The sequence below is a fragment of the Chelonia mydas genome, chromosome 3, assembly GCF_015237465.2.
Source record: "Chelonia mydas isolate rCheMyd1 chromosome 3, rCheMyd1.pri.v2, whole genome shotgun sequence".
NCBI lineage: Eukaryota > Metazoa > Chordata > Testudines > Cheloniidae > Chelonia > Chelonia mydas.
The window spans coordinates 82,298,137-82,319,357 of NC_057851.1; the positions used below are offsets into that span (position 1 = coordinate 82,298,137).

The 21,221-nt window shown below is 45.4% G+C and overlaps 1 protein-coding gene and 1 long non-coding RNA gene across 13 annotated transcripts in view; one reads left to right on the top strand and one right to left on the bottom strand.

The window, feature by feature from the left end:
* CDK19 (cyclin dependent kinase 19) overlaps positions 1 to 949 on the bottom strand; it is a 230,982-nt gene extending 230,033 nt beyond the window's left edge. For 4 of the 11 annotated variants that reach the window (XM_043542809.1, XM_037894634.2, XM_043542807.1 and 1 more), the window contains exon 1: positions 524 to 949. In XM_043542809.1, the coding sequence (XP_043398744.1) occupies positions 524 to 934 (411 nt within the window). In that variant the 5' untranslated portion in view covers positions 935 to 949. The other 7 variants (XM_027819801.3, XM_043542811.1, XM_037894636.2 and 4 more) reach the window with 7 other exon arrangements.
* A 152-nt stretch (positions 950 to 1,101) lies between these two features.
* On the top strand, positions 1,102 to 8,682 carry LOC119565774. 2 transcript variants are annotated; one of them, XR_005224671.2, is made up of 3 exons: positions 1,102 to 1,904; positions 3,550 to 3,598; positions 7,988 to 8,682. It is a non-coding gene; the product is annotated as an uncharacterized LOC119565774 (long non-coding RNA). The 2 variants fall into 2 exon arrangements; XR_005224670.2 differs by lacking the exon at positions 7,988 to 8,682 and adding an exon at positions 3,789 to 7,276.
* Positions 8,683 to 21,221: the final 12,539 nt, after the last annotated feature.

Genomic DNA, 21,221 nt, shown 5'->3' on the forward strand with positions numbered 1-21,221 from the left:
GTCCCCTCCCTCCCACTGCCCCCCACCTTTACACCCTGGCTCTCTCCCTCCCACTGTCCCCCCCAAAGCCAACCCCACCTTCACACGCCCCTTGTCCTATGTCGTCCACACACTCACACTCACACTCACACTCTCTCTCTCCTTCGCACCTGGACTCGCCGCACAACTACCGATTCCCCGCAAGCCGCGCTCCCCTGTATATGTGGGGCAGGCGGGGATTTCTGGGAATTCCCACTGGCGGGGGGCGCGGCAGCCAGCCCCGCCCAGCCCCGCTGTCACCGCCAGCCCCTGCCCCCAGGGGCCACGGACAACCGCAGCCTCCCCCGCGCCCGCCCCACGGCGCGAAGCTGCAGGGTCGAGATGGTGCCCCGGGAGCCTGCGGTCGAGCATCAGGGGCGGCGGGGGGGGAGCACACCCAGGGACTCACGGCACCGCGGCCGCCCCCGGCTCCCCGCCGCCCCAGGAGAGCCGGGGGACCGAGCCAGGAGCCCCCGTCCCGTGCCAGCGCCGCCTCCCCTCTTACCCGTCCTTGCGCCGCGCTTTGTAGACGTGCCCATAGGTGCCTCTCCCCACTTTGCAGCCCTCGTACTCGAACAGATCCTCCACCCGCTCGCGCTCGGCCGCCAGCTTGGATTTGAACTCGTAGTCCATGGCTCACCCATGGGGGAGGGGGGCGCGGCGGGATCAGCGCCCCCAGCGCCGGGAACCCCCTCCCTGCACCATTTCCTTGTTTTGGGTTGCGGTGTGGTTTTTTTGTTTTTTGTTGTTGTTTTTTTTTTTTTTTTTTTTTTTGCTCCCCTCCGCCGCCACCCGCTTCAACTGGGGCGGCTCGCAGCGTCGCGCGGAGCATTCTGGGACTGGTAGTACAGCTGGCGGCAGGGGTCCGAGGGCCCCTGTCGGCAGGCAGCGGCGGGTGAACTACATTTCCCAGCATGTCCCTTAACACCCAGTCCCTGTCAGCGCCTGCGCTCTGGTCTCCCTGGGCTGTTGAGCGTTTCAGCGGGCGCTGGGAAGTTGCTGACTCTTCACTTTGCCCGGCTGAGGGGGGAGCAGCAGCTGCATGAGGTGGGGGTTCGTAGGGAGACCGTGCTCCATACCTGCGCCGCAGCTGCCGCCTCAGCCCTTTGGCTGGGGGGGGAGGGGAGGGACTCTGGTGCTGCCTGGAACTTGTTTATCTCATGAGCTGCCACTCAAGCGGTGGCCCCGCCTTCCCCCTCACCGTTCTTCCCGATTGGCCAAGGCTAATCCCGCCCATTCGCTCTTTGGGCCACGGGCATAGGCGGGAATGGCTGTCCTGCTCGTCAGTCAGGGGCCCTGGCACGCGCTGCTGGGGCGGAGCTGCTGTGGGCAGAGCGGCCGGGGCCGGGGCAGCGCGGAGCGGGAGCTGCCTTCCGTGTTGCACGGCTGCCCTCGGCCCGGCCTCGTGCCCCGCAGGGTGGCGTTGCCTGGACGGGGCAGGTGACGGCTCGGAGGGGATGGAGCTGGGGGTTCCATCTGTCCTTCTCCTGAGGGGTCAGAGGCGGAGAGAGCTGCCCCTCCCTGTGTAGCGCCCCCACACACACACACACACCCCTTGCAGCAGAGCGGGGCGGATCTGTCACCCTCGGCCCCCAATAAAGTGCGGGCAGTAGAGGCCCGGCCGGGTAACGCTTTGGTTTCCTTCCCGACCAGACCAAGAGGACAAGAGATCTGAAGGTGTCCACTAAATCCTGCATTGCACGCTGACATTGCACTAGGGCAGAACCATGGCTTCAGGAAGTGTTGCAAAACCAAAGGTTTGCCCAGAACTCGCTTCACAGAGGTGAACCTGTATTGCCGGCCAGCCCATGGCGGTGGGAGTGAGACACCATGTGCACTCCTGACTCACCGTCGACCTGACAACATCCCCAAGAGGCGACTACACTGTAAGAGGAATCATCCAGTCTTAAATCAGTCTTAAGCATGATTATCAAGAGAAGGGTTACATCCTTCTGTCCTAGGCTTGGTGTACATTTAAGTTGGGTTGGAATAGCTACTTCAGTTAGAGGTGTGAAAAAACTACACCACTGATATCCATAGCTATGCTGACAAAAACCCCAGTGTAGGCACAGCTATGTTGACAGAAGATGATGTCTGTCGAAATAACCAGTTTTCAGAAGTGAGCTGTAGCTCACGAACGCTTATGCTCAAATAAATTTGTTAGTCTCTAAGGTGCCACAAGTACTCCTTTTCTTTTTGCGAAATAACCAGTGTCATTCAGACAAGTGATGTTCCTACAACAAATCTGTTGTTATAGGTTGCATCTACATTACAGGGCTATGCGAGCATAGTTATATCTAGGGCCCTACCAAATTTACAGCTGTAAAAAATGCATCACAGACCATGGAATCTGGTCTTCTGTGTGCTTTTACCCTATAAAATAAAGATTCCACAGGGGAGACAAGCATTACTTAAACTGCGGGTCCTGACCCAAAAGGTAGGGGATTGCAAGGTTATTGTAGGAGGATCATGGTATTGCCACCCTTACTTCTGAACTGCCTTGAAAGCTGGGTGGCTGGAGAGTGATAGCCGCTGGCAGGGGACCCAGCTCTGAAGGCAGCAGCACAGAAGTAACAGTAGCAATACCATACCATGCCATCCTTACTTTTGCACTGCTGCTGGCACTGGCACTGCCAGCAACAGCGCAGAAGTAAGGGTCGCAATACCATGATCCCCCTACAATAACCTTGTGACCCCCCCCATACCCTTTTTTGTGTCAGGATCTCTATAATAACAACACCATGAAATTTCAGATTTAAATATCTGAAATCATGAAATTGACCAAAATGCACGGTGAATTTGGTAGGGCCCTAATTATAGCGATACAGGCTACATAGGGTAGACATATGTCTCAAGCTGTTCTCAGAATTTTAGTGATATACGGTCACATATAACCTTTTTTTTTTTTTAAGGAGACCCCATTTTGGCTTTTTTTTTACTGAAAATCAGTGCCATAAGGACTTTGCTCTGTCAACAATGTAAACCTCTATTATCAATTCTCCCATTATGCATGGAAAAAACTCCCCATCAAATCCATAAAGCTACCACCTTATCCTCAACTCACTTCTGCCATGACACCTACAAAACACTGACAGGTGATGTTGGCTAGGAATGGCAGGTGGTAAACTCAGACTATTGGCTAATATGCAAAACATACCTGTTTTACTTTTACCTTGTCATCCCAGAAATATCCTTTGTTCAATGAATCTACTTGTTGCTGATTATTATAAACAAAGACTGAGTTCTCTGGGGAGGCCCTGTTTTCTTGTTACTCATGTAGCAAGGTATGGACCTGAGTCTTGATGTGAGCTTTTTGGTGCTTTTGTAATGTCAGTGAATTCTAAACAATGTGAAAACATAACTTCATAACCAGGCCAATATCAGTCCTAAATATATTGGGCCTACAAAGGAGTCCTCAAACAGACATAATGAAAACTAAATGTTGAAGTTTTATAGACTAAATTACTTTGAGCTCTCAAATATTTTAAATGCTTTATTAATTTTTGAAATGTTGTTCTGCTTATTTTGAAGCTTCTCTCCCTTGTTTGGAGGCCTCCATGACTTAGTGTTTGGGGCTAAGGTAAGTAGAAGAAATATGTCTTAATTGGAACCTCTAAATCGAATTTTGTATAGTGGTTAGTGTTTGGATTCAAATCCTGCACCTGACTGGTACGGCAATCATAAAGGGCTATAAAAGTCATGACAAGAAGCTTGTATCTGAAGTGGCAAAGGGGGACCATAATTATTCTAACATGATCATTTTTTTTTAGGAAGGTACATGAGTCAGCTTTGCTTCTGCCATAGCTCCAAGTACTTGTGAATCAGAATTGTCTGATAGCCTGCCTTCTCACTATGCAAGCTTCTCTAATGGTGGATGCTGTCCTCAGCAGGGATTTATTTGTAGATACCAATAAATGAAAATCCATAAGGCCTGATCTTGAGCTGCTACATTGCTGTCTTGCCCGGTGAGAGGTATCAATCCAATGTTAACCAATATAATTAAATAAAATTACATACTTCAGAAGTGTTAATAAAAGTGTTAATAAAAATAAAACCACTATAGAATTACCCTCTGTGGTCAAAATAATGCTTCAGTATTTCCCATTTCTCACATTTTTCCCCATCCTAAACTTCTGTCATCTTCCTAACTAAGCAACTCCAACTTCTCCACCATAATTTATCTCCCATCTGAAATCCCAAGTCTTTTTTATCATCTTTGTTTCTCTTTTCAAACACTCCCCACCTCCTCCTGCCTCCACTTTTCTGACAGTATTTCACCAGTTTCTTCTGAGAAAAATTGACAAAAATGCAACAAGCCCTTCGCCTTCTCCTCACCTTCCCTTCCCCTCCTACAACTCATTTTTCCCTGTCACTGATACAGAAGTTTGTCTGCTCTTGTCCTCTAGCATCTTCATTAACCCCATCCCACCTCCTGATCTCTGTTGCACCCACTCTTATCTCCTCCTTTATCCTTCTCCTTAACCTCCCGCTCTTCCCCGGTTCTCTCTCCTCATAATACAAGCATGCTTCAGTCTCTCCCATCTTAAATCATGCCACCCTTGAACCACTTTTCTCTCCAACTGACATCCCTCTCCCTTTTATCTGTTTCCTCATTCCAAATCCATCCTAGACCCTTTCGAATCTAGCTTCTACCCCTTGCACTCCAATGAAATGCCTCACTAAAGCTTTTAAACTCAGAACCAGTACTCCATCTTCACTCACCTCAACCTGTCAGCTGTCTTTGATACCACTGATGGTGCTCTTTTGATATCTTATTCTCCCTTGGCGTCCATGACTCAGTCCTCTCCTGGTCCTCCTCCTGCATCTCTAATCACTTCTTCAGTATTGTCTTCAGAGGATCCTCTTGTTTCCCCACTCCAACATTTGGGGAAGGGCGGGGGGCAGAAGGCTTCACTATGGTTCCCCTTCTCTTTACCCTCTATACCTTATGTCTACATAAACTAATCTGCAAATTCAACTCATTTCTATGCAGAGAGCTCATAGATCTATATCTATTCTATACCTGTCTCTTTCTATCCAAACTGAAGCCTCAGCCTGTCTCTGACATTTCCTTGTGCACCTGCAGCCATTAGCTTATACTCATGGCCAAAACAGAACTCCTAATCCTCCAATCCCTCTTTTCTCAGGGAATGTACAACACCTCCATCCCTGTCTCTCAGGTCCAGAACATTCAACTTTGCATTCTCTCTAAATCCTCACATCATGGTTGTGTCAATCTAGGTCAAATCTTATGCAGAAAAAAATCTAAAATACTGCCTTTCCTGTCCACCCACACAACTGAAACTCTCATGATCTCATTATTAAGGACCTCATTATCTCAGGCTGTATCTACACTACAGCAGCTACAGCGGCACAGCCATGGGCGGCGCGTGCACCCCCCTTCAGGGAGGCTAGGCCCCTGCCCTGCCATTTCCACCCAAGACCCCTCCCCACTACCAGTCAGTCTGCTGGCGCAGCCCCGCACCTCAGCTGGCGCAGCCCCGCACCTCAGCTGGCACCCTGAACCTGGGCTGGCCCACTGGCACCCAGAGCAGTCCAGATGAGCCCCTCAGGGCTGTGGCGGGGAGCATTAGAGGAGGTTTCAGGAGGCTTAGTCTCCCCCAGCCTCCATTACCTGCTGCACATGGACACAGCTGCACTGATGCAGCTGCGCTGCTGTAGCGCTTTTGGTGAATACATTCTAAGTCGACAGGAGAGAGCACTCCCATAGGCTTAATAATTCCTGCCTCCATGAGAGGTGGTAGCTATGTTGGTGGGAGAAGCTCCCCTGATCATATAGCACTTTCTACACTGGCGTTTAGGTTGGTATAACACGTCACTCAGGGGTGTGCATTATTCACACCCCTGAGTGACATAAATTAGACCGAAGTAATTTGCCGTGTAGACATAGCCTTAGTTACCACAATGTCCTTTTCTCTGGCTTTGACAAATGCGGGCTTGCCTTAGCTATATCCATTCCAGATGCTGCTGCAAAGATCATTGCCCTAGCTTGTCACCCCTCTTTGCATCGCTACACTGGTTCCCCTTTCCCTATTGCAGCAAACAAACTAGTCTTCATTTTCAAGGCCCTCCTTGCATCTTAACTTCCTTCCATTCCCTTCAGGAAAAGAACTGATCGTATCTGCCAACCCTATGAAAGGAGAAATTATTTTAAATCTTTAATGTTGGAACAGAAATAAAATCACACCTTTGAAACAGAGGTAATTAAATAGATGAGGCTAGAACCAGACAAGACTCAAACTTTTAAAGTGTAAGGGTTTTTAAAAGGTGAATTAAAATATCTCAGAGAGCCAAGAACCTGTTTAAGACTCCAAATCATTAAGAAGCTAAGCGAAGATCTACTATATTTATTTGCAAATGTTAAAACAAAAATTAAGTTCTTTACATAGCTGCCAAGACCTAAGATCTGGGTGCATGTTTTCCCTGCAACAAAGTCTTAAAGCAAGTGATCTCCTGAACTCCTGGAGAGACAGTATCTTTACTTCAGGTCCTGACAGGTAAAAAGGCTCAGTTAATAACACTGTATTTTAAATTTGTGAGCCAAATATACATGTATTCTGTTGAACTTGGATCATAAATCAATTTTTAAAAGCATTTCAGATCACCTACCAGTAGTCTTAAGTAAAGCTGTAACTTTGAGTAGTGCCCTACATGTAACAGGGCTGTTCTCTCAGGCAATAGCTCTACAATTGATGGGAAAGGCATTAACATTCCAGAGCTAGCTCAGTCTTTCTCTGGACCTTCACTTCTGTTCACTCTTTTTACAAATGTAGTCCATAGATTAAAAGGGCCACTCAGCAAGCAGTTTGGCCCAACATGTTTTGAGAGGAAACTGTTACAAAACTTAGTATTAATAAAAGTGTTTTCATTACAGTTTTAATTCAAATGAAAGCACTTTTTTAAAAAAAAATTTAAGCCATTCCTTGGCAGCATTGTGGTGCCTTAGAATCAGTAAATGAAGCCAATTAGAAATAGAAATGAAACTCCCTAGTTTTTTCATTGTCCAAACTGAGTAAGATACAGAAAGAAAAGAAGTGAAAAGTAAGTGATATTTTAAATTTGTTTTAATAACTTGGGGTATAAGTAACAGATAAGGAAATGTATGTTAACTCACTTTAAATGTGAGGTTTCAGAGTAGCAGCCGTGTTAGTCTGTATCCGCAAAAAGGACAGGAGTACTTGTGGCACCTTAGAGACGAACAGATTTATTTGAGCATAAGCTTTCGTGGGTTAAAACCCACTTCATCAGATGCATGCAATGGAAAATACAGTAGGAAGATTTTATATACACAGAGAACATGAAACAATGGGTGTTACCATACACACTATAACAAGAGTGATCAGTTAAGGTGAGCTATTACCAGCAGGAGAGAAAAAAAACCTTTTGTAGTGATAATCAAGATGGGCCATTTCCAGCAGTTGACAAGAACGTGTGAGTGTCCTAATGCCAAAGAACTCAAGGAAAAGAAAAAAAAAAAGGAAGTGGCCATGATAACTGTTGTACTATGATGATGCTGGTTGTCCTACCTGATACTAAGCTGCGTTTTAATATAACTGTGGTAAACCTGTGAATTCCTATTGCTCTCCTGCTTCTACCAACTTCTAGCCTGACAATATAAGGCTAAATGTTCCTGGGATTAACCCCATAAGGCCAATAAGGATGATTTTCAGAAGTTCAGTTCCCACTTGGTGCAAAAAAAACAAAACAACAACAAAACCCCTCCTCCTCCAACTCCTGATGTGGGGGTATGAGTTAGCATTTTCTAACTCTAGCTCTCCCATAAAAATGGAAATAATTAGAGCAGTTCATCTTAGCCTGTATGACTGGAGACAAGTTGATGAGTGCAGGGAAAAAGAAGAAAAGTTATCCATTTGGATGAATACAGATAGGTTTGGGCAGCTAGAGATGAGCTGCAAGGGACCCTCTTCTCTCTCCTTTGCTCCTACAGGGGAAGCCGCACAAGCAGTTTTACACAAGGCAGAGAATCTCTGAGTGACAGCCAATAGGGATGGAGGGAAGACTGTCGAAGAATTGGCTGGTGTCCTGGGGCAATATTATTTCCAATGCTTTTTCATGCTATGAATATGCTAGTAACATGCATGCAGCTTAGAAAAAGATCTTGCAGACCAAACCCTGATCAGGTAAAATGTGGAGGTGGATGAGGAGAAGGAATCAGCTTTGTACTTATTCACAGTTCAGGAACTTTCCAGTTGTTGAATATCATTTTGACACTGGTGCTGTCTGCTTGTACAGCTCTTAGAAGTTTCTCAGTTTTACTAAATTGGTATTTTCTCTATGCTTTCTGTCTCAACTGGGTCTATTTCCATGTTTTCTAAGCCAGTTAGAAGTGAAATGGATTTAATATTTTTAAAATACTGTTCTTTTCTTTTTCCTTCTGTTGATGTATAAAGGTGGCCTAAAAGTCACACAAAACCACCAAAGCATTTTTTTTCTTATTTCTTACCTCAGGAATTCATTTAGATCAGGAATGCCAAATTGGCGGACTCCAAGCATATTTGTTATACACTCTAACATCTTAACTGGAGATGCAAAGATGTTGCTTTGGAATAAATAATTCATTTTTAACAAAGTGTTAAGTCACAGAAGCTAAACACAAAAAGGATTAAACAGTCTTACTATAAACCCCTTTCTTTCTCAGTTGCTCAGCTTTCATTCTCTTGGTGATATCATTAATTCTTTACTCATCTTAGTTTTCCAAGGCAGACAAGACATGTATTTCTAAGGTAAAGACCAAAGCCATCTTTTAAACATTTTTAGACCTTGTGTATACAACATGAGGGGGAAAGGACATAAGTCAAATCATTCCCCTTTGCAGATTGCCTTTAGAATATGCTAAATTTTTCTTTGCAGTTTGCTCTAACTTACTTCCTTCCCTTATTGTCTAGATAAATTTCTCAACCGTTATACTCCGTTTCTGTATAATTATCAGGGAAGAGCAAGAAGTTCTTATCTCTTCTTTAACCTTCCTTAACCCACAGTCTCCCACAACTGGAGGCTGCATCATCTGCATCACAGGGCCTAATAATAACATCAGCCACACTATCAGAGGCTTGTTCACATGCACATCCACCAATGTGATATATGCCATCATGTGCCAGCAATGCCTCTCTGCCATGTACGTTGGTCAAACTGACAGTCTCTACGTAAAAGAATAAATGGACACAAATCAGATGTCGAGAATTATAACATTCATAAACCAGTCGGAGAACACTTCAATCTCTCTGCTCACGCGATTACAGACATGAAAGTTGCGATATTACAACAAAAATACTTCAAAACAGACTCCAGCGAGAGACTGTTGAATTGGAATTCATTTGCAAATTGGATACAATTAACTTAGGCTTGAATAGAGACTGGGAGTGGCTAAGTCATTATGCAAGGTAACCTATTTCCCCTTGTTTTTTCCTACCCCGCCCCACCTCCTCAGACGTTCTTGTTAAACCCTGGATTTGTGCTGGAAATGGCCCACCTTGATTATCATACACATTGTAAGGAGAGTGATCACTTTAGATAAGCTGTTACCAACAGGAGAGTGGGTCTGTGGGGGGGGGGAACCTGGATTTGTGCTGGAAATGGCCCAACTTGATTATCATACACATTGTAAGGAGAGTGATCACTTTAGATAAGCTATTACCAGCAGGAGAGTGGGGTGGGGAGAGAAAAAACCTTTTGTAGTGGTAAACACCCATTTTTTCATGCTTTGTATGTATAAAAAGATCTTCTATACTTTCCACAGTACGCATCCGATGAAGTGAGCTGTAGCTCACGAAAGCTTATGCTCAAATAAATTGGTTAGTCTCTAAGGTGCCACAAGTACTCCTTTTCTTTTTGCATCATCTCTGTTGCTTCACTCTTAGTTGGCTGATCCCTAACTGGAGCATTCATTTGCCAATTAGGTTCAGCAAGGGAGCGGTTTCTCTTCCAACTCTTAAAGGGCCAGAAGCAGCCTTTTTCCAGCAGCTTCGCTAAACCTGAGATGGCATTGCATTGGTTAGCATATAAAATACTTATTTTAAAAGTTTATTTCAGTTAGAGTCAAAATGAGGCTGCCTTTCCTGAAGAGTAGAAAAAGATCCATCTCTTGCAGTATAAGGAAGTATGGAATATATAATGGAAACCACAGAGGGGGAAGAGGCCTCACAGGAGGAGGAGTTTATAAGAGGTCTCTGCAGGTGTATGTCTTCAGATAGAAGTGCTGCTGAAGCACACAGAGGTTCTCTTAAGAAATGAAGTCATATAAGCACACTGGAAATTTTTGCTTGGAGGTATAATAAGTATATCTGGGGTTTTCATGGGTGCTTCCCTGAAAGTTTCAGGAGTCTCTGCAATGAGGTGGGGCATCATAGCATACGTTCTTCAAGAAATTTTTTAATCTATTCCAGGTGCTCCCATACCCAGGGCTTAATTTGTGCCAGCACTTCAAGGCTTGGCAGTTCATAAACCTAGTGGCACCTCTGGGCTTGCCATGCCAGTTATAAAAGTAAAAAATTGCTTGAGCGTCGTCTCCTCTTTCATTACAAATTAAACACTGCCCATACTTACATCAACTACAAAATCTGAAAGGGGAATACAGCAGAATCAAGTGGCACAAGTTCAGATGTCTTATTTAAATTGTAAATTTGTCAGCGTTACAAAGGAAAAACTAGTTTGTGTCAGTGAGTTTTAACATTAACGTTTTTAGTAAAAAAATATTCACTTCTGTAGCATCTATTCCATCCAAGGGACACTCTATGTCCCTTATAGCCATTAACTAATTTAACCTCAAAATACCCTTGTGATGTAGAAAAGTATTAGAGCCTCATTTTATCGGTACGGAAAGTGAAGCATGGAATTTAAGTGACTTGCCAAGGATCTTACAATGAGAGTACACACTAGGAATGGAACCCAGGAGTCTTGACTTCTTCTCCCATGATCTAGTCACTGGCCTACACTGGCTTTTAATTCACTTATTGTCATAAGTATCATAATCAAAATAGAAACTTTGTGCTGTTTTTCTGGGGAATGATCCAGTACTCTGGCCTGAACATAGGAGATTCTGCCTTTGGCCAACTGCTTTATTCTGGGCGTGAGGAAAACAAAGTGTTACCTCACAAAACAGCACAAGGATCCTGTAGGCAAAATATTCCTTGTCCCTGGACAAACAGAAAGCTGAGGCTAAAGGACAAATCACAAAGACATGGTTAATCAGAAGAAAGAGTTACATATCAAGTTGTGGAACCAGTGGGGCACAGTAAAGTTACATTGGAATCATTACAGATAAAAGCAAGCAGTTGTTTCATTAGGTTGAACACTATTCAGAGCTATACACACAAGAAAGAAATATCACCAGCAACTCATTGGACCAAATACCAACTTTACAGGTCAGAGCTAGATGTGGAGCCCACTGTAGAAGAGCTAAGCAAGGCCATTGATTTGCTATCAAGTGGCAAGGCTCCTGGAAAAGATGGCATCCAAGCAGAAATCCTCAAGAGTGGGAAAGATAGCCTATTACCTTATCTTCATCAGCTGCTACTTAAATGCTGGAAAGAGGGTGAGTTACCACAAGAGATGCGTGACGCAAACATCATCACTTTGCGTAAAAACAAAGGCGAAAAGTATCAGAGGGCTAGCCGTGTTAGTCTGTATCCACAAAACCAATGAGGAGTCCGGTGGCACTTTAAAGACTAATAAATTTATTTGGGCATAAGCTTTGAAGAAGTGGGTTTTTTACTCATGAAAATAAATAAATAAAGGCAAAAAGGGCGACTGCAACAACTAAGGCGGTATCTCGCTCCTAAGTGAAACAGGAAAAGCTTTTGCAAAATTCACCTTAGTGCACCTACAACAGCTGGTGAATCATGTCTACCCTGAATCACAGTGTGGATTCGGGGCTTGAAGATCAGCTATAGACAGGATATTTTCTCTGCATCAACTCCAAGAAAAGTGTAGAGAGCAAAACCAACCATTGTACATCACCTTTGTGAACATAACCAAAGGATTTGACACAGTTAGCAGATCAGGTCTATTTGCAATACTAGAAAAGATAGGCTGCCCACCAACCCTGTTAAGTCTTATATGTTCATTCCACAACAATATGAAAGCAACTGTCCAATTTGACGGGTCCACTTCAGACAGCTTTTAGATGAAAAGTGGAATGAAGCAAGGATGTGTTCTTGCCCCTACACTCTTTGGAATCTTCTTCTCCAAAGATGGAGTGTATCACCACACAAGATCAGATGGGAAACTCTTCAACCTGTCCCGACTTAAGTGAAAGACCAAAGTCAAAAAGGTGCTAATCAGGGAATTTCTATTTGCTATGATTCTGCCCTCATAGCCCACAATGAAGATCTATTACAAGAACTCATGGATCCCCTTTCAAGTGCCTGTCAGGCATTTGCTCTCACCATCGGCATAAAAAAAAATGGTTGTATTATGACAGGGGGTTCCACAAGATCCTTCAATTACCTTAAATACAAACCTGATAGCTGAACTTTTGGACTACTTCTATTTAGATTCTACAGTGATTACCAACTTCTCACTGGATGAAGAACTAAATGTTCGCATTGGAAAAGCTGCCACCACCTTTAGCGGACTAACTAAAAGAGCATGGAACAACTCAAAACTTACCATCAAGACCAAAATGCTAGTATACTAAGCTTGCTTCCTCAGCACTCTCATGTATGGTGGGGAAACATGGACAACTTATGCTCATCAAGAGAAAAGGTTAAACAGTTTCCACCTACGTTGTTTATGCCACATACTCAACACCAAATGGCAAAATAAAGTCACCAACACAGAGGCTCTTCAAAGGGCAAATTTACCTAGTGTGACAGCCCTGCTCAAGCAAAGACTGCTGCGCTGGCTGGGCCATCTGAGTGGGTTGGAAGACAGATGCATACCCAAGGACATGCTATATGGGGAGCTATCAGAGGGAACAAGAACAACAGGACACCCCAAGCTTTGCTATAAAAACACATGCAAGTGAGATATGAAGGAATTTGGAATTGATCCTGACCAATGGGAAATCTTGGCAAGTGATCATAACAGGTGGCGCCATCATCTCTATCAGGGTATCAAAGCCAATGAGAGAAGCTGGCTCCTACAGCTTGAAGAGAAAAGAGCCCATAGGAAGCAAGCAGCTCCCAACCAAGATACATGCATTTGCCAGGGCGGAAAAAAATTAGTGGGTGCTTAAGCACCCACTGGCAATCAGTTCCCCCCATCCCCCAGCACCTCCTGCCCATAGTGGTCCCACCGATCAACTACTCCCCTCCCTCGCAGCATCTCCCATCCGCCGTGGTTCAGCTCTTCTGCAGCGTGCAGGAGGCGCTGGTGGGGAGAGGGAGAAGGGACGGGGTATGCTCGGGGGAGGGGATGGAACTGGGCAGGAAGAGTCGGGGTGGGAGCTTGGGGGAAGGGGTGGAGTGAGATGGAGGAAAGAGCCCAGAATATGCGTAATTTTATTTACTAGCACAATCTGGTTGTGCATAAAAGCTGATCTAAGTGGTGGTGTAAAAGTTGCAGAACTTTTCAGTGGCCCCAATCCTGTAAAGTGACAAAAATGAGAGCTTGTCTACACACAGAAATTGCACTGGTTTAACTTAAACCAGGTTAGTTAAACCATTGTAGCTTTTGTGTGTGGACTCTCTTGTGTGAAATTAACACTGGTTATATCTGTTTAGCATGTGCATGTTTACTGACACAAGCTAAACCGGAGTAAGCCTGGTTTAAACTGATCTAAGGGCTTATCTACACACAATTTTTGTTCCACTACTATATTGATTTAGAAACCCATATAGTAAAAGTGGTGCAACCCCCTGCTGTGGACACTGTTATAGCGCTATAAAGGTACATTTATCAATATAACTCAGAGGGCCAAACGTACTGAGCCACATACAACAATCTTCCGAAGTTCAAGAGCCGGGGCGCGCCTGCTGGGTCTCGGGGCTTCAGCCCTGTGGCGGGGTGGTGTATCTCAGGGCTTCAGCCCTGCGGCGGGGTGGTGTATCTCAGGGCTTCAGCCCTGTGGCGGGGTGGTGTATCTCAGGGCTTCAGCCCTGTGGCGGGATGGTGTATCTCAGGGCTTCAGCCCTGTGGCGGGGTGGTGTATCTCAGGGCTTCAGCCCTGCGGCGGGATGGTGGGTCTTGGGGCTTTGGCCCCAGGACGGTTCAGGGCTTCAGCCCTAGGGGAGGCACCTGTCTAGGCTCAGGGCTTCAGCCCCACTCCTGCTGAAGCCCTGAGCCCCAGTAGGCATGCCCCATGGGGTTGAAGCCCCAAGACCCCCACCTCCCTGCTAGGCAGAAGCCAGAGGCAATGCGTGGGGGGCACAGGGGGGCACATGTTCCGCCCCTAGATTTTTGCCAGGATTTGCTGGCCCTACTTGGTCACATGGTGCTGCGAGGCCTCCTCCCTACATTGCAGCTGTTGGAGCTGGAAAGCTGGGAGCTATGGCCATGGGGAAAGGCAGCAGCAAATAGCTGGGAGCCGCAGGGAGAACCACTGAGGGTAAGGGGAGGCTGTTGAGGGGGGGGGGGGCAAACCTTTAACTTGTGCCCCTCCCACTCTCAGCAGGCACCATTCATTTCTGGCAGAAGCCCCTAGCCCCGACACCTTGCTGCAGGGCAGAAACTCTGAGTTCCCCCTTCCCCAGGTCTGGTAGGTGGAGAATGGGGAGGGAGGCGCTGCAAGCCGCATTTTATAAAAGAGCCACATGTGGCTCATGAGCAGCGGTTTGGCCATGCCTAATATAGCTTATTACCATAAACTTAGCTATACCAATATAAGCATTTTTATACTGCTATAGAATCATAGAAATATAGATCTGGAAGGGACCTCAAGAGGTCATCTAGTCTTTCTCTTCCTCCTCCACAGTGCTGAGGCAGGATTAAGTATACCTATGCTAACCCTGACAGATGTTTGTCTAGTCTGTGCTTGAAAACAACCAATGATGAGGATTTTACAAGAGTCCTAAATAACCTATTCCAGTACTTAATTATCTTTAAAATTAGAAAGTTTTTCCTAATATCCAGCCAAAATTGCCTTTGCTGCAAACTAAGCCAATTATTTCTTGACCTACCCTCCATGGACTTGAAAAACAATTGATCACCTTCCTCTTCATAATAACCTTTTATATATTTGAAAATTGTCCTTCTTCAGCCCTCAATTCTCTAGAATAAACATGTCCAATCTTTCCTTATAGTTCAGGGATTTTTTTTCTCTCCTCTTGACTGTCTCCATTTTGTCCACATCATTCTTAAAGTGTGGTGCCCAAAACTGGAAACACTACTTCAGCTGAAGCTTCACCAGTGCTGAGTAGAGCTGAACAATTACCTCCAGTGTTTTACATACAACACTCCTGTTAATACACCTCAGAATTACATTTGTCTCTTTCACAACAGTATTGGATTGTTGACTCATATTCAATTTGTAATCCACCATTATCTCCAGATCCTTTTGTGACCCGTTGTGCCTGGGGCAGCCCTCACTGATAATGCCACGGTCAGGGCAGGCTGCAAAAGGGAAAGCAGACACTCCCAAAATTGGTGGTTAACACTGAAGTTAAACTCACCAACCAGTCACAAACTGTGCTTCTGATTCCCCCCACAAGTTATTGAAAAGTGAAAAAAGAAATCATACAGCCCCCTTTATTGCATTCCAATTCTCTGGCTCTCAATCAGCAACTAGGACCAGTCCAGTGAGAAGTTATTTAAAAACTCTGCTCACTATAAAAATGTTCTTCTGACTCCAAAGGGTCAGCCACGTAACCAGGTCAATATTAGTTTGGATCTTACCTAAAATACCATGGTGCCAGTCAATCCTTTAGTGTCTAACACTAAAGGTTTATTATAAGGGAAAAAGAAAGAACAAGAAGATAGTTGTTAAATGGTAATGCAATCGGATACATTCAGAGACTTCAAAGTCCATATATCAGGTTCTTAGCAGTATTGGTGAGTTTGCTGGCTTGAAAGTCCCTCTGGAACACATCCAAAGCTTGGATGGGTCATTCAGTCCTTTGTTCAGAGCTTTGTTTATAGAAAAAAGAAAAAGAGTACTTGTGGCACCTTAGAGACTAACATTTATTTGAGCATAAGCTTTCGTGAGCTACAGCTTACTTAGTCTCTAAGGTGCCACAAGTACTCCTTTTCTTTTTGCGGATACAGACTAACACGGCTGCTACTCTGAAATCTGTTTATAGAGAAGTTACTCTGGAGGTAAGAATCAGGAATGAAGACAAAATGGAGAAGATGCAGCTGCCCTTTATATTCCTTTTGCCATGTGACTTGTATGTCCTGTGTCCCAAACACAAGCTTCATAGCACATGGCAAAGAAAAATCTTGGAGTCCGCTGTCCATAGGCCTGCCGCTACAAGTCCTGCTGACTCATAAGGTGTAACCCCTGGCTTCTTTCAGTAGGTTCTTTGTACAGCTGATGACCCTTGATGGGCCATCGAACAGTCTCAGCACTGATGTCCATCTGTTTGGGGATGTCACCCAGAAACACAGCACAAGTTTTGAAATACAGATATACTATACATACCTATAACTCACAATACAAAGATGATACAAACATATAAACAAGATTATCATACTTGGCAAATCATAACATTTTCACAGATACCTTACACGGCATATTTGGTGAGATTCCTTGCAATTTTATAATATTAGTAGGTACAATATCAGAAAATGTCTCCCACATTTAATACAGCATCATACCTTTTCCGCAGTACCACTGACAATCCAGTTTTTCCTAATTTTGCAGTTGTGCATTTGATTTTTCACTGCTAAGTGAAATACTGTGCACTGTCTTAACTGAATTAATCTTCTTGATTTCAGACCAATTCTCCAATCTATTAACAGCATTTTGAATTCTAATCCTATCCTCCAAGGTGCTTGCAGCCCATCCCAGCTTGGTGTCATCTGCAAATTTTGTGTGTTCTCTCCACTCCATCCTCCAAGCCATTAATGAAATTTTTGAATAGTCCCAGAACTCGGACAGACCCTGTGGGACCCGATTTGATGTCTTCCCAGTTTGACAGCAAACTAGTGATAACTACTCTTTGAGTATATTTTTTTAAACAGTTATGTGCCCACCTTATCATAATTTCATCTATACATGTTTCCTTAGTTTGCTTATGAGAATTTCATGTGGGACTGTGTCAAAAGCCTTATTAAAATCAAGATATATCACATTTACTGCTTCCTCCCTTTCCGCTACAGCTAATTAAGCACTAGGAAGTTGTGGTGCTTTAACTATATTGGTTTCTAAACCAAGAGAGTTATAATGATACAAAAACTGTTTGTAGACCAGCCCCTAAGAGTGTCCATACACAAAGTTGCACTGGTTTAACTAAATTGGTATAAAATAACATTTTCAGTTAAAATGACACTTGTGTGTAGACCAAGCCTTAGCGTTTGTAGATCCTTATTCTCCAAATATAATGAAAAATCAGACAAAACTGAGTGACTATTTCAGTGTTTAAAGGGACATACCTTGAAACATAATTAAAAAAAAATAGTTTAAAGTTGCTTCTTACATTAAAAATTGATGGGGAACTGAGGAGGTTTACAGTTCTACAATCATGTTCTCATATTTTAAAAAAAAAATCCTTGTACCTGTTGCTATATGAGGACCCACACAAACAGGGGAAATGTCTATGTGCAAAGTGCTTCTAAATACATAAATTAAACAAACTGATTATTTTTCTCTTTTCTAGTAATCTGAGGTTCTGTATCATTTCAGACAGAAGCATATTTTTAATGTTGTCTATTTCTCTTTAATCTAATTTGTGTCATTTTGAAAGTTCAGAGCCATATTATATTCTCTACAACCTGCCTCCCACATAGCACCAGAGCAAGATATTACATGCAAGGGGTCATATGATAACTAGTAAATTTTATTTTTCAAGGGTCTAAGGAATAGGTTCTCAATGTCATATAATTAATGGTACTTGGCACATTACTGAATTGGGCACCATGTTTTTTAAAGCTTTCAGCAGGACTGGAAAAAAACAGCATGCTCCTTGTTCAGGTCACTGTTACATGTGTGCTCTGTTTGTTTCTCATAGACAATTATTATTAGTAGTTCTAGTAAACTTTTATATTATAGTAGCACTGTGGTGGGGTGGTGCCCCACCTCCAGGCCAGATTGGGCTACAGCAGGCCAGAGCGCTGCGCGGACAGGCAGCCAATCAGAGAGGGCCTTTGGGGAGCCAATCAGGGCTGAGCAAGAGGCAGCCAATCAGAGCCAGGCTAGGCCCTATATAAAGGCTGTCCAGGCAAGAGGTAGTTAGTCTCTCCCAGACCTTTAAGGGAGAAGGTCTGTCTTGAGAGTGAAGGGAGTTGGCACTGGGTGGAGCTGAAGAGAGCTCTAGCCCAATACCTGCCAGGCTGCAGGCCCTGATAGAAGGGCCCACAAGGTACAAGGGGGCTGAAGAGGAAGTGGTCCAGGGAGGGGAGGCGGACAAGGGGAGTGAAGGAGGGCAGGGAGGCTGCTGCCAGAGGAGGGCAAAGAGGGCTGGGACCCCCCCCCCCCTTCCCCCTTGTACTACCACTGTCCATTAGAAGTGGCCATAGCAGACTGCACCTGACCCCTGATAGAAGGGGTTAGACTTTGGGGATGTGGTTGGCCACTGTAGCTGGGGTGAAGTGAAAAGACTGCTGTTAACCCCCCTCCCCTGCCCCCAGAAGGGGGTGAGCATGGACTAGGGGGCACTGCTGGAGGGCAGTGTCCTGAAGAGGATGCTGCGAGAAGGGAGCAATGCAGGTCTGGATGCCAACAGAGGGTAAGAGATGGATGGGATACCACCAGTATAGGGTGCTCCACATGGACTGAGCTAATTCCCAGAGTGACCAACAGGAGGTGCCGCAGTGGTGAGTCCCAACCACATCACAAGCACCCAAAGGCCCTAATTGGTATTGAGACCCTATTGTGCTGGGTACTGTGTAAATATAGAAAAGGGACAATCCTCACCCAGAAGGGCTTACAGTCTATCCTTAGGCCCTGTAAAAGTAAACTTAACTAATCATCATACAGCCTTGCTTGTAATTTTTTATATCATAGATAAAAGTATATGGGAGACATTGCACAGAATATACTATAACACTCAGTTCTTATTCTTTATATGTTGTAATGAAAATATTAATCTTCCACAACAACTGAAACATTAACCTACCTATGACAGGGGATTGATCTCTAGGCACATGCCCAGTGCACCTGCTCCAAAGCAGGTTCTTTAGTGCATTGGTTTAGCACAGGTGATGGACCTGAGACCAGCCACTGTTCCACAGAGCTACAATTTATAAGGCGCCAATAGATGCATGCAGTTAGGGTTGCTTTTTGGTGTAAGAAAATAGGGTGATGGTTTCCTAGCACAGGCTTGGGGAATGTATATCTGTAAAGATCAGAAACCAGCTAGGAAGGCTATGGGGTCACAAGCCTGCTGGGAGAAAAGCTTCAGCAGGGACAAGGCTAGTACTCTACACCAAAGTTTGTGACCTAGCAGGCGGAGGGTTGCCAGGCGTCCGGCTTTTGACAGAAAAGGGCCCCTGGTGGCTGCTGACTGGGCCCTTAAAAGTCCAGTCAGCGGGGCTAAGGCAGGCTCCCTGCTTGCCCTGGCTCCATGTAGCTCCCAGAAGCACCCAGCATGTCCTTGCAGGCCCTAGCAACAGCTCCCCTTGGCCAGGAACTGCAGCCAGTGGGAGCTGTGGGCGCAGTACCTGTGCGCGCGAGTAGTGCGTGCCACACCTCCGCCTAGGGGCTGGACATGCTGGCCGCCTCCAGAGCAGTGCAGAGCCAGGGCAGGCAGGAAGCCTGTCTTAGCCCTGCTGACCGGGAGCCACCTGAGATAAGCACTGCCTGGCCAGAGCCCCACCCAAACCCCCCTACCCCTCGTTGGAACCCCCTCCAACACCCTAACTCTTTCCCAGAGCCTGCACCCCATGTCCCCTCCTGCACCCCAACCCTCTGCCCCAGTCCTGAGACCCTCCCGTACCCAAACTCTGTCCTGGAGCCCACACACTGCACCCTCTCCTGCACCCTAACCCCCTGCCCCAGCTCTGAGCCCCCTCCTGCACCGCAAACCTCTCATCCCTAGCTCCATCCCAGATTCTGCACCCCCAGCCCAGAGCCCCACCCACACCCTGAACTCCTCATTTCTGGCCCCACCCCAGAGCCTGCACATTCAGCTGGATCCCTCATCCCCTGCTGCACCCCAACTCCCTGCCCCAGGCCAGTGAAAATGAGGGGAGAGCAAGTTATGGAGGGAGTGGGGGTGGGGCCTCAGAGAAGGGGCAGAGCAGGTGTTCTGGGAAAGGGGGTGGAGCAAGGGTATTCAGTTTTTTGCAATTAGAAAGTTGGCAACCCTAAGCAGGAGGCTGATGTGATTTGTGATCAATAAATCAGATTCCTAGAAGAGGAAGTTCATTGTGAAGACTCCTGCAGTGTGAAGTTTGATTCCCTGGGGAAGTAGCATATACTAGAAGGTTCTAAAATATTGAAAACATTCAGAGTTAGGTTTTCTTATTTTTAAATGGTCTGAATAACGCAATTGTTTTAATAGCTATAATATTGTGGCTTAGAGTTACCTTGTGCTTGTGTCAATCCTAACATTACTATAGAACAGGGATTGGCAACCTTTGGCACCCCGCCCACCAGGGTAAACCCCTGGCGGGCCGTGCTGGTTTGTTTACCTGCCGCATCCGCAGGTTCGACCGATCGCAGCTACCACTGGCTATGATTGGCCACTCCAGGCCAATGGGAGCTGCGGGAAGCTGTGGCCAGCACATCCCTTGGCCCTCGCCACTTCCTGCAGCCCCCATTGGCCTGCAGTGCTGAACCGTGGCCAGTGGGAGCTGCGATCAGCCGAACCTGTGGACGCAGCAGGTAAACAAACTGGCCTGGCCCAAAGGTTGCCAATCCCTGCTATAGAAAGAACACCCTCTGAAAACAGTTGGATTTTTCTGAGTGAAGATCAGTGACAAATTTAGTCCTGAAAGCCCTAATCCTGCAATTGGTTCCACTCAAACATATTTCTGCACCTATGCAGAGTCAGTTGCAGAACTAGGGCCTAAGTCTGTAATTCATCTGAAGCAGGACTCCAGGGTTCTCTTCCTACCTCTGAAACATCCATTGAAGAGGACTTTAAACACGTAATTTAACCTCTTCATGCCTCACTTTACTTGAA